The sequence below is a fragment of the Macrobrachium nipponense genome, chromosome 12, assembly GCF_015104395.2.
Source record: "Macrobrachium nipponense isolate FS-2020 chromosome 12, ASM1510439v2, whole genome shotgun sequence".
In the NCBI taxonomy this organism is placed as follows: domain Eukaryota; kingdom Metazoa; phylum Arthropoda; class Malacostraca; order Decapoda; family Palaemonidae; genus Macrobrachium; species Macrobrachium nipponense.
The window spans coordinates 38062889-38086480 of record NC_087205.1 but is presented as its reverse complement, the minus strand read 5'-3'; the positions used below and the strand labels follow the sequence as shown (position 1 = coordinate 38086480).

General features: G+C 43.8%; 1 protein-coding gene across 1 annotated transcript in view; it reads right to left on the bottom strand.

The window, feature by feature from the left end:
* LOC135224494 (PCI domain-containing protein 2-like) overlaps positions 1–23592 on the bottom strand; it is a 112175-nt gene that overhangs the window by 45072 nt on the left and 43511 nt on the right. Inside the window, exon 6 of the mRNA XM_064263505.1 lies at positions 10578–10795. Within this exon, the coding sequence (XP_064119575.1) occupies positions 10578–10795 (218 nt within the window). The remainder of the gene's footprint in view (positions 1–10577; positions 10796–23592) is intronic.

Genomic DNA, 23592 nt, shown 5'->3' with positions numbered 1-23592 from the left:
GTGGTCGCGGCAGCGCGGCAACCACTAGTGGCGGCGGCACGCCCCCCTCTCGGTACAGCGAACGGCACTTCACAGCGGCTGTAGGCAAGACTGTTACCACGTGAGGCGAGTACACCAGGTGAGGAGGGACGTCGTCACCTGGAGTCTATATCGTTGTCGTGGTCACCACTCCATGGGTGACCGCAGCAGGCCCAGACATAGAACCGCCGCCCCTGGACACTAGGCACGCCCTGCAAATCGAAGGACGCCCATACCTCACCAAGGTCCACCCTCGTGGCAATAGTACCTGCGGAAATAACAGTAGTAGTGATTAGTGGGGGGGAAGTCCCTCGCGCGGGGGGGTGAGCCCCACACCGAATGAGCGGAAGACCCCGAATACAATTGTACACGGGGGCACCGAGCGCCCTCCCCGCGCTCTGACGGATCGGGCGAGGAGAAGACCCAGATAACCTCCCCCCCGAAGGGGAAGGGCCATCTGTGGGGAGCTGAGCAGGGGGGGGGGGGGGGGGGGGGGGGGGGGGGGATCCTCGTTCCCCACCCCCGCACAGCACCCATGTACCCAACAATAATAATAAGAGCCCGAGAGCAATCGTGCCCTCGGCACCGAATGCAAGGGCATAAGGATCAATTCCCCTTCGACTGAGCGGAACTTAAACCAAAATGATATTGTTATGATACAATAAAGTTTGTTCATACTTACCTGGCAGATATATATATAGCTGTATTTTCTGAAGTCCGACAGAATTTAAAAAACTTCCGACACACGCAGTGGTCAGCCAGGTGGTTAGTACCCATTCCCGCCGCTGGGAGGCGGGTATCAGGAACCATTCCCATTTTCTATTCATAATTTTTATTTCCACTGTCCCCTGAGGGGAGGTGGGTGGGTACTTGATTATATATATCTGCCAGGTAAGTTATGAACAAACTTTATTGTATCATAACAATATCATTGTTCATGAAACTTACATGTCAGATATCTATATAGCTGAATCCCACCTTTGGAGGTGGGAAGGGACAGAATAGAAGGATTTTGGGAAACAAATGCATGCAGATGATTTACATCTTGGTTCCACCTGTTAGCATAGCTGGCTTCGTGGTTACTGCCACGTAAGTCTGCTTGCTACTAGAGTTGCCAGCGAGGTAGAGACCTATATAGCTGGTGCACTCCAGATGATCTGTCAACAGGGGCGAGACCACGACGTGACTAGACCATATTGACCATACCATGAGGGCTAAGAAGTAAAATAAATATATATATATATATATCACCACCTGACCAACCTAGCCAAAGTTAAGGTGTTTTAACTAAGGCTTAAGAGTTAAGAAGTCGCCGTTGTCGGCGACTCAACAACTAAATTAAGAGCTCTTCCTAACCATTTTCTACAGGATAGGATGAGTGGTACTTCTTGCCCCCAAGATTGTGTCTGCAGACACGTATGGCCCTAGCGAGCAGCAGATCTCATATGCCATCTTCACATCTCGCAGGGAGTGTGAAGTGAACACAGAGTTGCTTCGCTAAAACATGGTACTCAGGATGTTGCTGAGTGCCATGCTCTGTTGAAATGCTTCCGAGGCCGCGCCCTCACCTCGTGAGCATTCAGATAAAAAGATTTCAAATCTTTGTGCAAACACAATGAAGGAGCATTTGAAAGAACTCCTTAAACACTAAAGCCAGGATGTTCTTCGATATGGGCAAGTCTGGTCTTTTTCGGAACACTGCAGATTGCCCGAATGACTTCGACTTTCTTGAGTTTTATGTAGATAAAACTTGAGAGACCCGACAGGGCACAGGACTCTCTCTGGCTCCTGCCCACTAACTTGTGCCATCCTTGCTTCCAAGCTCCTGGCCCAAGGACAAAAAGGGTTTCCATTCTTAGGCCACAACGGAAGGCTTAGAGAGCACACCGCCTTGGTTCTTTAAAGCCAAAACTTGTGACGATGGCTTAAAATCTCACTAACCCTCTTTGTCGTATCTAGGGTGGTTAGAAGAAGGCCTTCCTGATCAACATGCAAGAAGTTAACAGGTAGGAGAGGTTCAAATGCTTTGACATCAAGAACTTCAGACTACGTCTAAGTTCCATATTGAAAGCTTCGATCTGGACATGCACAGTCAGTCCGTCTGTACTAAAGTCAAGTGACCGACCAGTTGACCAGTCAGACGAATCAAGGACAGCAAGGCTGTACCTGTAAGACCATAAGGCACTATTCTTCGCTGAAGGATGAGTGTCTGGACTGCCTGGGCGATTCAATCTAAGCAAACCTTGAGGGGTGTATCAACGCAACCCAACGTCGTCAGTGAATCAACTCCTGAGCAACTCCTGACTCGAGCTTCTGGTTGCCAGAGAAAGGAGCGAGGAGCAAAAAGGCGATTCAGTCCCGAAGGAAGAATGCCTGACAGTCCAACCTGGTCTCATGTTACACGATCATCGGGGGTGTATAAACGCAACCGACTTCGTCAACAAGAAACTCAGGGCTACTATATGTCGCCTGATCTCGCACGAGTGTCTGACTCCGAGAAAACAGGTGAGACAAAAAGTGGATGGTGAGCGAGTTTCGAGATTCCACAGAACTCAAAGATCGTGAAGGGCTTTGTTGTTTGACAGAAGCAAATCTCTGAGCCCAAAGGCCGTCAACAACATATTTGCGTATTCTTTAATAGTTGTGACTGCCAGCTTATCCCATTCTTCAGACGGAAAGGGAAGACGGTAATCTTATTCCTGTCAACATCTCGATAGTCTGAACGTAGTCAGACTCAGAGCGGAGAGGTTATAGGTACCTTTCGAGTTAGAGTAGACCGACTCTTTCGGAAAAGGTCCTTGAAAAGTGAACTAGGAAGGACGTGACCTCTGTTAATCCAGGATCCTGAAGGCCAACATGGGGCGATCAGCGTCATTGTCGCTCCCTGTGACGTCATAAATCATCTTATTACATTTCCTAAGCGATTGAAAAAGGGGAAAAAGAAACTAAACATCCATCCCCGTTCAATATCATATTATGGCGTTTAATGGTACCGATCCCGGATCGAGAAAAAGGGAGCAGAGAAGAAGAAGCCTCTTCGTCCTCAACATATCGAAGAGAAGAATGAAAGGGCGTTCCTAGTCTCCACAACTCTCAACATACTTCTAAAGAAAGATTCCACTCGGAAGTCAGTAGTTGCTGCCGTCGATCGAGACGATTCGTACGGACTTTTGCAATCCTGTAACGAACCTCTAGAGGATCGTTACATTCTACGCCTGTTGTTATAATAAGATCTTTCTCGTAAACTCGAACAGGGACCGAGAGAAGATACTTCTTAAGATATGAGAGAGCTGTGGAATATCAGAGTTGATCTGGACCACTGGTTCCAAAAACTCGTTTCGAGGACTGGAGGGACGACCGAATTGCTTCTATTTCTTTCAGATTAAGATCCAGGACATCTGAAACCCTATCCAGATGTCCGGCACCTTCTTTCTATCACCTCAGGTGATAGACGCACTGAGAGATGTTCAGAATCATTCCTAGATCTTGAATAATATTTCAGTTTCCCGGTAGGAAAAAACTGTGGTCTGAATAGCAGTCTATTCAGGGAAACAAACTTCTTCAGGAAGGAAATGGTCCCCAGCAAGCTCATCCATTCCCTCCCCGAGTATGCTTACTTCCCTAATAAGGCTGCGCTTTGCCTAAGCAGAGCATATAAAAGTGCAATGTTGCGGTAGACTCGTAGTTCTATACCGTGCGGTAACGAGCACCGAAAGGATTAAGAGATATCTCTGTTGAACATAGTAAGGCAAAACGAATGCAATGTTTATTCATTCACGTAAGAAATCCCCTAAATCTTAGGCTAAATTCCGTGATTGTAGGACAGAGATACAGTTAGTCAGTCAATCCCGCAGGAGAGACGTAACCACCAGCACAGAGATACGGTTAGTCAGTCAATCCCGCAGGAGAGACGTAACCGCCAGACGAGTACGGTTAGTAGTCATCACGGTTCAGGAGAGAGTACAGTCAATCACGCAGGAGAGAGACGTAACCTACCGCGCATGACAGCGCACGAGCTGGTACTAGCTTGGTTGGACTGGAGGACAGACACGGCAGCAGCCAGCAGCTTACGAACGTCGTCTCTTAACTGGGTTGCCAGCTACCCTATTCTACGAAGAAATAGGTCCGTTATTTTTTGAGCAGAAAGAGACTCTCAAGCTGGTATATTTAAGCGAAACAGAAAACGCTAAATATATAGATGCGTTTGTGTCGTCAGAACACTACCATACAACGGTAAAAGATAAATCGGAAACTCCTGGAAGGCTGCAGGGAGTAACAATTAAATGTCCTTAAAATAATAGACAATAGACCTCTCGGTTGCCATCCAAAGAGGTAACTACAGCAAGCGTATATGACTTGAACCAACCAGTAGTAAAATAACGCAAGGCAAAATATGATATATTACAATAAAGTTTGTTCATACTTACCTGGCAGACATATATATAGCTGAATTCGGAAATACAGCTACATACATATCTGACAGGCAAGTTTCATGAACAAAACTTAGAGAATCGAAGCAGACAGCTCAAGCTTCTTATGTTACTGGACATAAGCGTTCATTGACGTAGTCTACAAGTCTATTTCTTGTACGAGTCTGCGAATGATGAATAAGAGCTCTTCCGAATCGTGTCAACAAGAGCTTATCCGCTTACGCAATATAAAGTTAATGAGATGCTTGTCAATGAGAACTAACCCATTTACGGGACAAAGAGATATTTTGTCAATGAGGGGATACCCCCTTACTTGACAAAACGATAGTATATTGTCAATGGGGGAAAATCACCGAATTGACAAAACGTAATCCAGGAAGTCGAGCATATTATTTTCCCGACTCCCGTATCAATCGAGGAAGGGGGCAAGAATCCTGATAAGAGACTGGGCTTTCAGCAGGTAGGACCCCGATGTTCAACTTCGGCAGCGTAGTCCCGAACTTAGGAACTAACAAAATCTATCATCTGAAAAGCCCTTTCAGATGGACTAAAAAGCTTGCAACTTAAATTTACTGGCAGTATGGCAAAGGAAGTCCTGTCTTGCGCTTTCCTGAAGAGCGTCCTCTTGATGAGTGCTTTTGCAAGAATCCTACCGAAAGTAGTCGAGCGTCATGACGTGTAGGACGTCGAGCTTTTACATAACCCGTAACTGCCTTATCACAAAGTCTTGACTGCGGTAGAGCAAACGAGATCTTCCCTTGAGCTTTCCTTAACTCCATCCACCTATGCGAAAAGCAATATTAATTGACAGGGACCTCTTGAATTCACGAAACCCGACGTCTTGCTGGGTTTCGAAGAAGAAGTTGTGTGTTCACTTTAAGCTTCCTCCGAAGCACTGCCTACTTCACATTCTTTGCAGGTGAGGTAGAAGGTATCACCGAAGGTAGAGGTAAAAATTCTTTAGGCCCAAATCTGAAACAAGAGCTTGAAGAGTTCAACAGAAACGTTCAGCCAGGCGACACACCTGGCGTGCGCTGGTGCACGCTCGGCGTCCACTGGCACGCATTCGGCGTCCACTGGAGCGCGCTCGGCGTCCACTGGCACGCGCTCGGCGTCCACTGGCGCGCGCTCGGCGTCCACTGGCGCGCGCTTGGCATGCACCCGCGCACGCCTGGAGTCCATCCGAGCGTCCCGTCCAAGTCGAGAGGGAACGCCTTCTTATTATGACAGTAAAAAAGCTTGGGCGTCCGCTCTCAAAAGCTTCCTGCTACTATGACTTCTTTTACGCATTTCTCGGTGGAAAGACGGACACGAGTTCAGGCGACGTTCGCCTTCTTACTTCTCACTGAAACGCATAACGAGAGAGAGAGAGAGAGAGAGAGGACGTGAAGCGTCCTCTTCTATAAAGCTTCTATTTAGAGGGCGCGAGTCCTTCCGAAAGCTCCAACCCCTGCACGGGGAGGACGCTTCGGAGGACAAGAAGCAATCCTTCAGGATTCGTGCACGCGCACGCACTTTGGCAATCTGGGGATTTTCATCAGAAATGCCGAAGGCACGCCAGATCGGTGGGGGATCCTTGTAACCCTCCTTAGGCTTTTGACATGCTCCCTCCCCGGGTCCTGGGAGTCAAGCAGAGGTCCCGGCCTAGAGGCGAAACGAGGCCGATCTGACGCACCCTCCACTACACTACACTGCACTTCACTTTTACTCTCTAAAGCAAGCACTTTCGATTCTAAGTTACGAATCGAAAGAGTATCAGAGAAAGGGCAATTCCTCTACAGACACTGTTTAGGGCCCGAAGGCAACACTACAGGGTTAGGAGTAACAATTACAGAAGTAGCACTCTTCACAGCAATGAAGGAGAGCAAGCACCTCTCGTAGACATATTCATAGCCCGTAGGCCATACTACAGGGTTAGGCAAAATAAAGTCTACAGGAAGGTTAGCAGGTTCACTACCCTGACTTTTGTTACTGATTAATTGCGTACATACGAATCATACGTCTTCCTTACGGAATTAGACATGTTTACTGATTAATTGCGTACATACAAATCATACGTCTTCCTTACGGAATAGACAAAGTCTCACACTCCTTACATGACAAATCTCAACAAAGAAGCAAGACCTAAACCCCTCGTACATACCAAGTGCGGATCTACCGAAGCTTTCGGTAGCCACACCCTATCTTTGCAGACAACCCCGTCTGAAACTAGCCTAACTAGATTCAGATATTTTATGCAAAAATGAATCAAATTCAAATAAATTTAAGATAGCGTATGCCTAGCCACAAATCCAAGTAAATAAATCAAAAGACAATTAGGATACTTAGCGGCAATGAAGTTTCCAAAATCCTAAGACGGAGGTACTGAAAACAGGTGTTTTCAGCACCGGCGACAGAAAAATTATGAATAGAAAATGGGAATGGTTCCTGATACCCGCCTCCCAGCGGCGGGAATGGGTACTAACCACCTGGCCGACCACTGCGTGTGTCGGAAGTTTTTTAAATTCTGTCGGACTTCAGAAAATACAGCTATATATATATCTGACAGGTAAGTTTCATGAACAAAATAAATATTGATGCAATCAATAATAAAAGGAATAACATGAAAAAGAATCTTGCATTACGATTCACTTCACAATGAATAAGGGCTCGGAGCGAGCGCATTTGCGCCCTCGGTACCGAGCGCAAGGGTAAAAGGATCCATTCCCGATTATGAACGGAAACCTTGATCCATAATGAATTGATGCAATCAAAATATATATGAAAAATGAAAAAGAATACTGCGCTTGCGATTTCACTTCATACAAAATAAAAAGGGGAAGGATCAATTCCCGGGAAATAGCGGAAACATTGATCCAAGTAAATAATGCAATCTCAATAAAATATGAAAATGAAAAAGAACTGCACTTGCGATTTCACTTCATTCAAATAAAAAGGGGAAAGGATCAATTTCCGGGTAAGAGCGGAAACTGATCCAAAATGAGTATTGCTACAATCAAAATAAATATATGAAAATGAAAAAGAATACTGTACTTGCGATTCCACTTCCATACAGAATAAGTTTCTGTGCCGAGCGCATTCGCTCGGCAACGAGCATACAGGTCAAAAAAATATAAATGAAAAGGGCACTTACTTACGATTTTCATCTACACATTTCCAACCAAAATATAAGCTCGGAGCGAGCGCTCTCCCGCCCTCGGCACCAAGCATACACAATACGAGGATCATTTCTGGGAAAAATGAATTCCCGCACTTACGCCCTTCAGTCCCGGCACTCGGGTAATCGGAGGGCGTGGAGAAACCAAGATCCTTTAATTCACAATTGAATTCAATGGAAATAAATATGAAATGATTGTACTTACAATTCAGTTTCACTAGATAAATAGAAAAAGAAAAACACAACCATGCGAAAGCAACGACGATGAAGCGGGCAGAGAGCGATGATACACGTCTACACGCCAGCAGGCCGAAAGCAAAAGTGATTTGTTTACCTCCCAGTCGCGCGCGCGCGCCTGTCGGACAAGCAGTTAACTACCGAACCCCTTGTTCGAAAGCTTACGACCTATCCAGCTGCCGCTTGTACCTTCCTATTGTAAAAGGACCGAAGGTTTGTATGCCGTGTCGGAACAAACCCTGTGAGATTTTCAATGATAGGCTAACCGTTGAAGTGTTGATACTTGTATCAATAATTGGCGACAGTCACAACTATTGACAAACGTTTGACACTGTAAACAAAACTTGTAACCTATTAATGGTAAAATCCTTAGGTTATTCAAGTGAATCACTAGCGATAAAACTTTTGATACTTTAAACAAAACAACTAATTACAGCAATTACTGTGGATAATTACCATAATTACATGTTAGGATGAGTGAGTTCTCACTTTGTTACAAGAGTAGGAAGTCTATCCGTAATTCTATAAACCGAAAACGTCTATAAGCCTAAACAAATATTTTCTGCAGAAAATGATAATTTGAAAAAGTTAAACATATTTTACCGGATATAAGCATTGTCATTGTATGCCATTTGCATTCGATATTGTTTGCATTCCCAAAATCTCGGCTGATTGAGCTATTGATATCTTCATTGCCATTAACTTGGCTGGTGGAAGATATGTAATTTACATACTTTCTTGTAAATCAACAAAGTTGGGTTTAAAAGTGCCACAATAGTATTTGACTGTGTAAGCGTTAAGTGTGATTTCGCTAGTTATAAATGTCATTTCGCCTGCGCTTTTTTTTCTTCTTTTTATAGTGACGGCAAATGATGTTGGCAATCCGCCGTTTCTCGATTTTGTTGCTTATGTCTGTACTACAGGTTTACAGTCGCTTCATCCGTAATTTTAAAATCGGGAATGAGAGAGAGAGAGAGAGAGAGAGAGAGAGAGAGAGAGAGAGAGAGAGAGAGAGAGAGAGAGAGAGAGAGAGAGAGAGAGAGAGAGAGAGAGAGAGAGAGCTACATTATTTATAAATGTAGTATATTAAATAAAGTGGTACAGGTGATTTTTTCAGGCAATGCTTTTGCCTGCCAAAACATTTTGCAGTCCGCTCATTAGTCATTATTCGTAATTTCCAGTCATGCTTGACTTACGATGCTCGAAATTCGTAGTTCCCAGTCGTGCTTGACTTCAAGCCTTATTGTTTACTAAGGGGCAATAGTTTCTTGGTAGTATTTTATAATCAAATTAAAGGGTTTTGTGAGATCGACAGCTTCCCAGTTATCCTCAATATCGGGATTCTTTCCAATTTTAAAGGCATAAATTTATGAGGATCTACTTTCAATGGGTATTACTCTGCCAATAATGATGTCTGATGTCACACTATAAAGCATACAGCGGGTATGAAAAGTGCCCCATTTTACACGGATAATTTGAGAGAAAAAACGTTTTAATATAACACGTATTGGAAGATATTTTGAAGTGATTTTGTATACAGTATCCAGTAGTCTGTATGATTTGTTTACGTCTGCTCACAGCCACTAGCTAGCGACGTAACTTTGGGAATTTTTCTTAAGTTTCTGATAACCTGACATAATTCGGCTTATTTTTAATATTTTATGAATTTGCGGTGAATTAGGCATATTCAATGTTTTTCTTATTAGCAACAATAATTATGCCTACCCTTTACAGTACATACTACGTACCTAGCCTAGCCTATGGCGCTCAGTCAACCATCGTGTTATGGCCAAATTGGGTGTTACATAGAGCAGTTATTTTACTACAGTACGTATACACATTTAAAAATGAAAAAAGTGCATTGAATGGTATGTTATTTTACACTGAACTTATTTAATTGTAATTCATGTGTATTTATGGGTAATGTTTTTTATAAAAAGGCAAGGTCAGGGCAATAACTGGTGGTCAAGAACGGTTATAAATCCATCATCAGTTATTTCTCATGGGAAAAATTCATTCAGATCTCGACAAAATCACATCTCTTCGCTTCTTCTGGAACGAATTAACATCGAGGTCTAGGGCTCTACTGTACATACAGCTTTACCATCTTAGTCTTGAGTATCAATCTCATTGTCATATAAACAGGAGTAGAAATTACAAATAGTTTCAAGACATCCTGTCTTCTACTTGATGAAGATAATGCTGATTCGAAGGCACAACCTTAAGGAAATACAAAATTTTTTCTATCAAGTTTCAAAACACAAGGGAAACCAGAAACAATTATTCTAAATATATGACTAAAGTGCTGAGATCATTTACAACAGAGATAGTCAATGGCAACGGTCAAAAGTAAAACAACAAAATATAAACAAGAGCTGTACCCAAAAAAACTTACAGTCCTCAAGTCCTCACTCAATAAATATGACAGACTGTAACAATATTTTAACAACTGGAATAAAATTTTATATGATAACACCCTTATAAAGGTCAAAACAAGGTCATCAGCAACAACTGCAGTGCTTTTCACACTGTGCTATACAGTCAAAATGTTAAATACAGCATCTTTTTTTGTTAACAACAGGAATTTAAGAGAGTGCAGTATTCATTTGCCAATGATATCTGGAAACCCAAACAAAATTTAATTGTAACTTAATAAAAAAAAATTCAAACATGATGAATCATACACAGCACAATCATAAAAGCAGGAAAAAGTTTATATAAAAATAAAAGCTCACCTGATTTGAAGTCAGAATCAAACATATACTTTCTTCCTGTGTAATATTTATAAGTGATGAGCTGAGACAATGAGTACCTATCCTTAAATGTCTGTGCTTCTATGGCTCGTATCATAGGCTTGCACAAATTCAGTTTGTTGATCTTGAAGTAAATCTTAAAAAACTGATTTACAAGATATAACAAGCCCCACCTTTTTGTACATTCTTCACCAGCTCGTCTGCAAGTTAAAAGAATGAATTTGCTGAATTACTTTACTGGGATACCAATTAAGACTAAATTTATGTTTGTACATCTCTGAAAACTATATAACCTGTACAGTCAACCCCCCGCTATTTGCGGACTCCAAATTCACAGACTCGTGTATTCGTGGATTTCCCTATGGACCTTATATATATATATATATACCCATTATTTGTGGGAAATATGACATTTTTATAATGAAATGAATTTTGTATATACTTACCAAGTAATTGCATAGCTATAAGTACATATCTAATACTATGGCAGCTAAAAATTTGACAAATTTGGGAAATCAAAGTAGCGCTCTTTAGTTTTGGCTGTATGTATATTGCCCCGCCCACTTATAGGGAAGAATAGGTACAATATATTTGAACAGAACAATTTGTTTGTGCTCGATGTCCATAGCAAGGAGGTGTGTGGGTTCGCATTATGTAATTATGTGGTAAGTATATACACAAATTTATTTGATCATAAAAATGTAATTCTTATGTAAGTGCCTTACCAAGTAATTACATAGCTGAAAACCACATTGACAGGTGGTGGGATACAAGGACATACAGTGGTACCTCAAGATACGAAATCAATCCGTTCCGAGGCGCCCTTCGTATCATGAGTTTTTCGTGTCTTGAACCGCATTTTACATGTAAAATGGCTAATCCATTCCAAGCCCTCAAAAAAAAACCCAGTAAATTTCATAATAAAGCTAAATTGACCTATAAACAATGACATACTACAACAATTTGGACCATTCAATACCTAACTTAAAACGTACTAGTAGTACTAATATGTTTGTACCAGTAAATAAAGTGTATTAGTGTACATGGAATACAAGAAATACTGTACGTACATGCGTACGTATGTAGTAAAATGTGGAAGCTTACCTTTCGAGTGAGGCTATCTCCGAAAGTGGTGACAGAGGAGGAAGACAAACGGCAGATACGTACACTTAACTTTACGAAACACATAAAAAAATGTCAGGAAAACATAAACTAAACTTTACCAAACACATTAACAAAACTGTAACACTTAACTACAAAAAACTTGAAATTAAAGTTTTTTTATTTTTTTTTATTTTTACATTTCTTTTTTTACTTTTTTATACTTTCAATTTTTTTAAAATTTCAACTTCTTCACCACTTTTAACTTTCTGTTTTTTCGTAGTATCACTTGGTTCTTCCATTTTGCTTACTCCTACTAAAGACCTCTTTAAAAAAATAACTATCCAAGGAAGATTGCTTCTGCCTGCTTTTGACAATGTTCCTGAAATGACTCAGGCAAACGTCATCGAACTGTGCAAGCATTCGACATGTGTAAGCCTTTTCGGGGTGTCTCTTTTCTACGAATGATTGCACCTTATGAAAAGCAGCTAGAGCATCCTTAATTTCTGCCGTTGTCATAGCGTTGTCGTCCTCCTCCTCGCTGTTGCTAGAGAACTCTTCTTGAATGACGTTATGTTGCATGGCCTCCAACTCCTTCAGGTCATCAGTCGTAAGCTCCTCTTGGTGCTCCTTGAGAAGGTCATTGATGTCGTCCTCGTCGATGACCAGCCCCCATGGACTTGCCGAGTGCAACGATCTCGTCAAGATCTGGTTGCAAAACAGTTTCAGGATCGTCAACTGTTCCTGAATCTGCAGCACCAGCTTCGCCCACGTCGAATCCCTCCAAGTCTCAGGCAGATACGGCATCAGGCCAGAGTTTCCTCCACGAGGAATTCAAGGTTCGCCTCGAAACCGCCTGCCAAGCTTGGTCGATGAGTCGGATGCATATCATGATATTGAAATGCTCCTTCCAAAATTCACGCAAGGTGAGGTTTGTGGTATCGGTGATGTCGAAACATCTCTTGAAAAGATGTTCGTAAACAGCTTCTTGAAGTTCGATATCACTTGCTGGCCCATGGGCTGGAGGAGAGGGGTGGTGTTAGGCGGAAGATAAAGAACCTTGATAAACAAATACTCCGTTAGGATATCTTCCTCAAGGCCAGGAGGGTGAGCAGGGGCATTGTCCAACAACAGCAGACATTTCAGAGGGAGGCGCTTCTCTTCCAAGAATTTCTTCACTGTCGGGCCGAAACACAGAATTACCCACTCGGTGAACAAAAGTCTCGTTACCCAGGCTTTCGCATTAGCCATCCACATCACTGGAAGCTTCTCCTTAAGCACTTTGTGGGCCTTGAAGGCTCGAGGAGTCTCCGAATGATACACAAGTAGGGGCTTCACCTTGCAATCCACACTGGCGTTGGAACAAAGTGCAAGCGTAAGCCTGTCTTTCATAGGCTTATGCCTGGGTAGCTTCTTCGCTTCCTGCATGATGTATGTCCGACGAGGCATTTTTTTCCAAAAAAGGCCAGTCTCATCACAGTTGAAGACTTGCTGAGAACTGTAGCCTACTTTGAGAGTCATCTCGTCGAACGTCTTAATAAAGGGATTTTGACGAAGGAAAAATCTATTTCTGGACAAGAGTTTGTGTCACCCAGTGAAATAATCCCTTAAGTTCATTATTTCTAGGTAAATGATACTAAAATTACCAGAGAAAAACAAAAATAGGGGGATGTCAGAGTAACTGACTCGCTCACCCAAAATAAAAATACTGTAGGGTGTAGGTATGGTACTAGGGCGAGGAGACCACTACCACAAACCTCTTGTCATTTAGAGTACTCCTTCACCAAAATCCCCCTCCCTGAGAGAGCTGATACACGGTTGGCGCCAGCAACTACTACTACACACCCTCCCACGCCGACCGCAGCACCTCTCGTGGTCATCCTTTTTGTTAGCAAACTTCCGCACACACGTGTTTTCCTTTGCTCTGTGTTTTGTGTGACTTTGGATTACGTAATTATGGTATGTAGTACGTATACGTATGAAGTAAAGTTCTCACACAACACGATAAAGTAGTACTACAATGAAATCACTAACGAATTTACATTAATAAAAGAAATCGTATAGAACGAACGAATTCTGCATGCTTACGATACCGATGATGCCGCGAAGTGGCCGAAAAAGCATGCTACTACGTAGATGCATGATGGGATCATGGGAGAGATGCTGACCAATAGGAGAGAAGGATCTTATGGCGGTGACTAGCATCAGGAACCAATGGGAGAGCGGGAGGATGGTGGCGAGTCTACTCAGTTGGCGGCGCGCGAGTTTTAAAATTGCCTTTCAACCTTGGCATTTATTTCAGCGTATTTCTCCCAACATCCTTTCCTTGGAACACTTACTCTAATATCATCTCCATACAGACAGTCCCCAGTCATTGGCGGGGGTTCGGTTCCCGGGGGTGTGCCAATAAATAAAAACCACCATTAACCGAAACTCAGTGATTTATGGCGTCATAATGGCGCTTATAGCACTGATAGCGGTTATTGGCACCATAAGCACCCTTATGGTGTGCCATAAGAACCCTCACGGCATCAATAACCGGAACCCGTCCCGTTTCGGCGCCATAAATTGCCAATTTGTGCCATAAAACCAAATCACCGATAACCGATTCCGCTGATAACCGGGGACTGCCTGTACTTGCTTGTTCTGAATGAAGTTCGAAAAAAGTATTGTAGAAATCCATCTAAAATATTATCCGTTTCTTCAACAATAGATAATGACAGTGTCAAAACAATCATATACGTCATCTGGAGACACAAATGAAAGTGCTACAAGGATTTTTATGATCATTGTATTTTCAGCATTTAAGTAACAACATTGCAAACCCAATCCTTGTACCTTTGCCAGTGGCACGATCCAAAATAAAAAAAAATCCAAAGACTTCAACATCTGAGAAACACTTTTTCACACTACTGATAGCTGAATGTTCGAAGTCTAGTGATACTAAAACTGGGTGCAAGTTATAACTTTTATGTCAGCTGAATATTGTCACATGTACGTCTTATTTTTGTGAGTTGTAAGACCATACATACCGTATATTTCCGATTATAGATGACATTTAGATAAGATGAAATAAAAAATCATGGCAAATTTTCATTAATTTATCTCATATCTGCAGTATAGGACGACTTCTACATTACAAAACCGAAATGATTTGTGGAGAAGAAAGATTATTTGCAAAAATTAAACAGTACTACTATAGTAATAATAATGATGACTTAAATAAAGGTTGTTTTACTTGTTGTATCCAATTACAGTATTACTATTATCATATCGTTACTGTATTACAAAATATAAACATCGTCATATACATAATTTGTATTTGATATTGTTTACATGATATTGTTTACATTCTAAAAATCTTGGCTGATTTGAGTATTATCGCTATCTTTTCATTGCCATTATTTGTTAGAAGAGATATAATTCGGACATATCTTTTATCGTAAATTAACGAAGGTTGGTTGAAAACATGCATTTAGTACTACTACTTTATTGTATAAGCATTAGGTGCAATTTCTCCAGTTACGAACATCAGCCTTGGCTATAACCTGCAGCTTTAATTTACGTATTCTTTCTTGAGATCTCCATTGCATGAGGGATGAGCAAAAATGTATTTTAATTTTACTTATGGAAGCCACCATTGAGAATCAGGAAGGTTTAACTATTTCAATGGAGCTCTTAATAAACGCTTGATAGTTATGGTAAATGACATCGGCAATCAGCTGGTTGTTTATGTCAATAGTACATATTTACAATAATCACTTCAGCCAGAATTCTAAAAACCAGAATTTTTTAGTGGAGGATAGAGGAGTATCATTAGTATTACAGTCAATGAGAGAGAGAGAGAGAGAGAGAGAGAGAGAGAGAGAGAGAGAGAGAGAGAGAGAGAGAGAGAGAGAGAGAGAGAGAGAGAGAGAGAGAGAGACTTATCGCCTTGGTCAGGCTGTTACACCGATAGATATCGACTTGCAAAAGTCGAATAAATAGTTGTATTGGAAATAATGATAACTTTAAAAAAAACTTGTTTTACTGTAATCATATTGCATGTATTATCAGCTACAACAAAAAGAATGTCTGTCATTTGAGGGTACTCATCCTTGCTGCACATAGAACAGGAACAAAGCATGCCAACATCTCCACCAGCAGCTGTTGGAGGCGAGGCTGGTGAAGCTAAGCTTGAGGTAAGGATCTTCTTGATGAGGCTTGACCATCTCCTCCCGATGATAACAGAGAAGTTCCAAAAACCAATCAAAATATATGGGGTAAATAGGAAGAGACGTCGTAGACGAAAGCCAAGTATATCAAATCCTATCAAGGGCTTGGTAAACACTGTGAAGGTCGGGCTAAAAGACCAAAAGTTCGCTGGGAGCAGGAGGAACACGTCCGGCTCTCCACATGAACGAAGAACAATTGAAGAAGAAGGCCCCTGATGGCCGGTATTTGTAGCAGCGTTGCCAACAGTAACACATGTAACTCCTTTGACTAAATTTTACCTGCAGTGTTGGTAACGCTAACAATTAAAATTACCTACTTAGTGGGTAAATATGTGGGGATATAGTTCAGGCTGGTCAGTGACCAGGGATAATTCAGGTGTTCAGGGAGTGTATTGCAATAAGTTCACTAGCGACGAGATACGTCTATACCGTCAAGCGAACTGAAAGCAATTGAAGGGTAGGCCGATGGCGGCCGCTATGTACGACAGTGTTGCCAACGGTTCACAGGTAACTCAGTAAACAGTTTACCGACAGCATTGGTAACATTCGGTTAATTACCCAATTGAGTATGTAGTTCGGGCTGGTCAGTGACCTGGGCTAATTAAGGTGTCCAGGGATTGTACAGCGATGTGCCTCTTTTATGCAGCTTCAGGAAGAGGTTCAGGTACTTTACTCTGTCAAATGCTTTTCTCACATCTACAAAACACAGGAAAACAGGAGAGGCCAATGATAGGTGATACTAGTTCAGCAATTCTTTCAGTATGTTGGTGCAGGTGTCAGTTGAGTGGTTTGCTTTAAATCTGAACTGGTTGTCAGTGGTGTGTAGAAGGGGATAGAAAGGAAAGAAGTCTCACTAGAAGAACCGGCTCAAGTATCTTCGATGCAATCTTTGTGATTGCAATCGGCCGGTAACTTCCAGGGTTAGCTGCATCCTTTAGCTTGTTTTTTATTAATGTTATCAAGTGAACTGAGTAGGGAGACTGGAAGAAACTGGTGAATTATGCACACATTAACACTTTAATGCCGATTGGCCGTATTAAACGTCGACTAAAATAGTCTGTCTTATACCGATTGGACGTATGGTATGTCGACAAAAAAGGCTTTTTTAAGATTCATGGAAAAATAGTTATAGGCCTACTAGGCAAAAACTTTTGAATCGCGCCTTGGGGGATGCTGGGAGTTCACGGATCAAGCTGTTGTTTTGTTTACAAGCGTGACCCTCCTTCTCGCATCAGCCAGCATCAGCGACGCGTCGTCCGAGAGCGATCTTTTGCCGCAATCGTGTTTTGCCGAACTTTTGCGAGAGTTGGAGTATTTGTGGTGGTACGTACAACGTATTTTGGACTTAGATGCTGGCGAGGGACCAAGTACCCAAGATGACCTTGCGCCTCAATGCCGTTCCGTGCGGCCTCGTGTGGACGAAAGTGTTCAAGGACCACAACGTGTGTCTCGTGGGCCTTTAGTAACCCATAGGAAGCATTGGGGTGTCCTTAGGGGCATTCATAGGTATTGACGATTACTTATTAGAGCCCGATCAGCAGCATGTTGCAAGTCCTCATTTTAATGGCGGTTGGTCATCTAGTGACGAGGACATCACTCCCGATGTTAGTGATGATGAATATTTTCCCCCAATGTCCGTTCGAGGGTCACATCCCGAAAGTGAGCTCGAATTTAGTGTTTTAGTGCGTATGATGGGGAATCTGAGGAGGAGGAGGAGGAGATAACGTCGTCTAGTTTTGTCGCCGATGACGGCACAGAAAGCGAGGGCCTAAGTGAGGGAGATGGGCCAGTGGGGGGGTTTCGAGTGCGAAACCGTGCCCAAGCACGTGCGCACGGGCACGTAGAAGGTCGGAGCGTCGCGCCAGCCAAGGTGAAGGTCGTTTGTCCGAGAGCGACGAGGGGTGGTCGAAGGACTCCACTCCACCTAACATGCACCTATTTACGGCAGCACCTGGGCTCCCGTACTTGTTCCTCTCACTGATCTGGGGTTCATTCAGCTCTTCCTTACGTGGGAATTGATGGAATACCTGGTAGCAGAGAAGGCAGACTACGCTCGGTACTGCCGTCACGAACTACGGATGACATTGTCGTATCGCTGGCGGGGCTGCAACCTCACCGACATGGCGCATTTTTGGGGCTCCACATTTTTTTTGGTATGATGCCGGCTGCTGACGTCAGGCAATATTGGAGGCGGAATTTTTTTTTTAAGTACGCCCACTGTGCCCGGCGTTATGCCCCGTGATAGTTTCCTGGCATTGGACAGGTATTTCAACGCCTTCAACCGAAGGGCCATACCCCGGAATAACCCCGATCGCCTCATCTTAGTCCGCCCAGTGTTGGAGTACATTCATGAACGGTGCAAAATTCTCGTGGTTCCTGGCAAGAACCTTTCTTTGGATGAGGGGATGATGGTTTACAAAGGAAGTCTTAGCATTCTAGTAATATTCAATCATTTATCTTCTTTTGAAACAAATTCGAAGTCTCTAGCACAATATTTAGATTTATGGTGAATGATTTTAATGTCCGATTCTCTCAGGAAAGATGCCAACTTTTTAACTGCAGCGTCATACTGCCTCAAAGTTGAATCCCTTTTATCTGATTCTAAGAAGAGGATATTTTGTGGATCTATATTTGCATCCCTCTTGGCCGCAAACTTCATGAAGTCCATAAAGTTAGGGCTTTGAGAATTCCTGAGGAAGCGAACACAGTCTTCATTTGTACCGACTGGGAGAGTCTGGGATTGGGAATCCGAAGGGGACGAAGACCCAATTCCAGCAGCAGGGGTTACCAATTGCTCTTCGGCCAGTCCAGTGCTACTAGAGCCACATGACCCTTGAAAGTCCTGAGTTTGCTCAGAACTTTCAGGAGAAGATTCACCGGAGGAAAGATGTAAATCTTTTTCCAGTTGTTCCAGTCTATGGATAGAGCGTCTGTGGCATAGGCCAGAGGGTCCAGGTTGGGAGCCACATAACAAGGAAGTTTGTGGTTCGCTTGAGAGGCAAACAGATCTACTTGTAGACCTGGTACCCTCCGGAGTATCCATTGGAACGAACTGTTGTCCAGCGACCATTCCGACTCCAGTGGGACTGAACGGGATAGAGCATCTGCTATAACATTCCTCACTCCGGCCAGATGGGTGGAGGAGAGGTGCCAACTGAACTTGTCTGCCAGGGAAAAGATGGCTACCATGACATGATTCAGGTGTCTTGACTTGGAGCCTCCCCTGTTTATGCAGTGAACTACTACTGCGCTGTCCAGAACTAACTTTACATGAGAGTTCTTTGGTGGAAGGAGCCTCTTCAGAGTTAGGAACACTGCCAATGCTTCCAATACATTTATGTGGAGCTGGCAGAATTGGGGTGACCACGTTCCTTGAACTTTCTTGAACTGAGAATATCCTCCCCAGCCGCTTAATGAAGCGTCTGTGTGGATAGTGATTCCCGGAGGAGGGAATTGAAGAGGCACTGACATGGACAGATTCTTCATCTTTGTCCAAGGACGCAGACGATTTCGGAGAATTTGCGGTATTGCTGACAACTTGTCTCTGGATCTGACATTTGCTCTTGAGCGCCAGATCCTGGTTAAGTCTTTCAGTTTGGCTTTCATCAAAATGTTTGTCACTGTGGCAAACTGAAGGGAACCTAGGATTCTTTCCTGGTTTCTCCTTGAAGCATATTTGTACCTTAGAAATTGCTTCACTGACTTCGCTATTTCCTTCCTTTTGGCTACCGGAATTGACAGTGTGAGAGGATAGATTCCATTGAATGCCCAGCCATTGAAAACGGGACTCCGGAGTGAGTCTTGACTTTGTCCTGTTTATCTGGAACCCCAGATATTCCAGGAACTGAATGACTTTCTTTGTGGCTTTGCGGCATTCCTCGACTGTTGGTGCCCAAATCAACCAGTCGTCGAGGTACGCTACTACCATTATCCCTTGAGACCTTAGTTGTTGAACCACTACTTCCGCCAACTTCGTGAATACCCTGGGGGCTACGTTCAGACCGAAGGGAACTACCTTGAAGGAGAATGCTTGGTCTCCCAGCTTGAAGCCTAGGTAAGGGCGAAAGTGTCTTGCAATAGGGATATGATAGTAAGCGTCTGTAAGATCGATAGAGGTGGTGATGGCCCCATGGGGAAGTAAGGTCCGCACCTGCGAGATAGTCAGCATTTTGAACTTGTCGCAGCGAATGGCTAAGTTTAACTGGGACAAGTCTAAGATTACCCTTCTTTTTAATGAGCCTTTCTTTGGCACGCTGAATAAGCGACCTTGAAACTTTAACCGCTTGACTCTCGCTATTGCTCCTTTCTGAAGGAGTTCCTCCGCATACTCGGTCAATTCCTTCGATGGAAGTTGAAGGAATGGTCTGGGTGGAGGGGGGCCTCCGATCCAACTCCAACCCAGGCCTTTCGACACAATACTTTGTGCCCACTTGCTGAATCCCCACCGATGCCGAAAGAGAAACAGTCTCCCTCCTACCTTGGAGATCTCACTGCTGCTGAGCCGAGTGACCTCCGCGGCCTCCACAGAAGTGCTTTCCCCTGTTGAGCAACCTTCCTGATCCTCTCTGACGAAAGGCTCCTCTTGCTCTACTTCCCCTGGCGAACCGGTCGAAGTGTTGAAAGGCCTGGCCTTCGAACACCTGGTTAAATGCCGGGGAGACAGCATAGGACGTGGAAGGTTGAGATTGTGGGGAAATCAGGTAGATGGGCTGAGCCTGAGCTTTCGACGTGGAAGGCTGCCCTGGCTGAACGACCGGCACCGCAGACACAGCCTGACTGAAGTGCTGAGGCTTCTTTTGGTAAGGCTGAAACCGTTTGGTGTTCTTTAGTTTCTTGCCTGTTGACGAAGGGTCTTGACGTCTTTTAGCGGAGAGGCCCCAACGGTCTTTGAGGCTCTGATTGAGCCTCGTGGCCTCGTTTTGAACCTCTTTTACCATAGCTTCTGGGAAGAGGTCTGCCCCCCAAATGTTGGAGGAGAGCAACTTATTCGGCTCATGCCGAATAGTTGCTTCCTGAAGGACATGCTTCCGGCAGTTGACCCTAGCAACCACAAACTCGTACAAGTCCGATTGGACTGTACAAGTCTGTGATTTAGTCAACAGCTTGAATAGCGGCTCCGAAGCATATGATAGGGCCGCTACTTCAGTCATTGCCATGGTGTTAAGAGACCTGGCCAGCCTAGTTCTAGCCTCAAACTCGGACTGAATGAGGCTATCGGGGAGTCTCGGAAGCTTCTCGCCGAACTGATCCATCGCACAGTCCGGCTTAAGTTTGCCTACCGAAAAGGTGTTCGGCAGGTCTTCCCACAAATCCCCAAGCGAAGGAAGCAAGGGTGATGTGGGGTCCACCTCCCTCAACTGTGGCAAGGGCTCTCCTTTTAAGCCAGCTGGGATGGTAACGCTGGCAATCTTGGTCAGGAAAGGAAGAGGAGTCTCTTCCTCCATCGTAAAGATGGTGAAAGGACTCTTGAATGCCTGGATTCTGGTGTTTGAACAGTCCATTTCGTCCAAACACCGGAGCCATTCCCTCTGAGCCTGGTCCCTGGAGTACAGCACTGTCTCCTTAGGAACCTTATCCTCCCTATTCATAGCAGCCTCCGTCAGCCTGGCGTAGCCAATGAACGGAGGTTGAAGATTCTCCGGGTAAAACTCGAAGTCTTCAATCCTTCGAGTACCACACTCCGGGATAGAAATGAACCCGTCCTGGAAAGGAGCGTAGGAAGCTACTCTCCAGGGATTGTTCATGGAGAATGGAGGGAGAGAATCATGAGGAGGAAGCTGGAGTAGGCCTGCGCCAGGTGCTGGAGAGGCAGCTTGAGGAGCCTGATTGAAGCCAGACATAAGATTTTCTGTGTGGCAATCCTGTCTGACAACTGGGAGAACATCTGCTCCATACTCGTCCTCAGGGACCCTACTAAGTCTCCCATCTGTTGCATCATCCTGGCGGAGAAAGCGTTGGGATCAAAGCTAGGAACAGATGTCGAAGTAGACGGGTAACTCACCAGAGGTACCGTAGGGGAAGGAGAGACCACTGACTCCGCCGGAGTACGGGATCTCTCCTTGGAGGACTTACTCTTCGAGGCTCTAGAGCCCGAAGCAGATGACTTCCCCTTCTCTGCTCCGGGATTAGAAGTCGAAGACTTACGAGAGGAAGACGCCGAAGAAGTCTTTTTAGACGACGACGTCTTAGTCAAAGTTTTCTGCGCTCTGTGACCCTTCACTTTGGGAACCACAGAAGCGCTGGGCGTACCATACAAGAGCTCCGCTCCCGTAAAGCCCTGGAAGGAAGCAGGAGAAGCAGCAGGAGAAGAAGATCCAGTGGCGCCCAAGGGTTCTCTGGTATTATTTCGCTGGGCGACACGAACCAATCGCCCAGAAATAGATTTTTCCTACGTCAAAATCCTTTATTTGCTCCGTTTCATATTAGCCTTTATATAGTTTTATATATGAAAATGTGCGCAATTTCATGTAGAATACAACAATAAATAACTGAAGGTCGTAGCTTTCCTTATTTTTGAAATATTTGCATATAAATCATGATAAATAGAAAAAATCGACGTTTGGTCAATTTTGACTCTACCGAAATGGTCGAAAAATGCAATTGTAAGCTAAAACTCTTACAGTCTAGTAATATTCAATCATTTATCTTCATTTTGAAACAAACTCGAAGTCTCTAGCACAATATTTCGATTTCTGGGCTCAGTTTGTGTCGCTGTGTGAAATAATCCTTAAGTTCATTATTTCTAAGGTAAATGATCTAACACATACCAGAGAAAAAACAAAATCAAGAGGATGTCAGTATAACTGACTCGCTCACTCTAATAAAAAGAGAGTGTCGGTATGGTAACAGGGGCGAGTGAGACCACTACCACGAACCTATTGACATTTAGAACTCTTCCACATCAAAATCCCCACCTGCGAGAGCCGATCCATAGGCAGTGACGGCCGCTACTACTACTACTACCCACGCCACGCGGACTGCAGCGCCTCTAGTGGTCATCCTTTTTCGTTAGCTCGTTGCAGTAACACATGCCTTCTTTTGCTCTGTGTTGTGACCGCTTTCTTTGGATTTATTTATCACCATGGAACGTGCAGCTATCGCCGCAGCTAAATTAAGTACCCGCAAGTTTTGGATTTAAGTTTTTGTCTGCCAGGGACCAGTATTTTCCGTTTTTTAGGTCATATACGGTCGCCCGGTTTGACGCATGGCAGCCATGGGCCCGCCTCGTGTTTGGCTAGATTTCCCAGTCCTCCATACTGGGACATCTTCCATGATTTTAGCCTTCATGGGTTCTTGTCACGTGTTACACTATTTTATTTCACATCGTATTTATAGAATTTTAGGAATTCACAGCCCATGCCTTAGATCTAGTTCATGCATGCATGTCTCTTTGTCTAGGTATTTAGGGCTACAGTGTTTGATTTTCCTAGTCCAGCATCCTGGCTTTTGCTCTACATCGGCTACGGCTAGCTTCGAGTAGTTGGCTGTTCTTCGGAACAGACCTTCTCTTCCTGGACTTCTTTTTCTCTCACTCGTGTGTTCCTTTTCTTTCTATCCTTTTACGATGTAAGAATTTATTGTTTATATCTTAGGTTAGCTGTTAGGGCGTCCAGTACCTAGACGGTTTTGTTGCATTTATCTTTATATAGTTTATTGCATTTTCGCCCTATGGTACGGTTGGG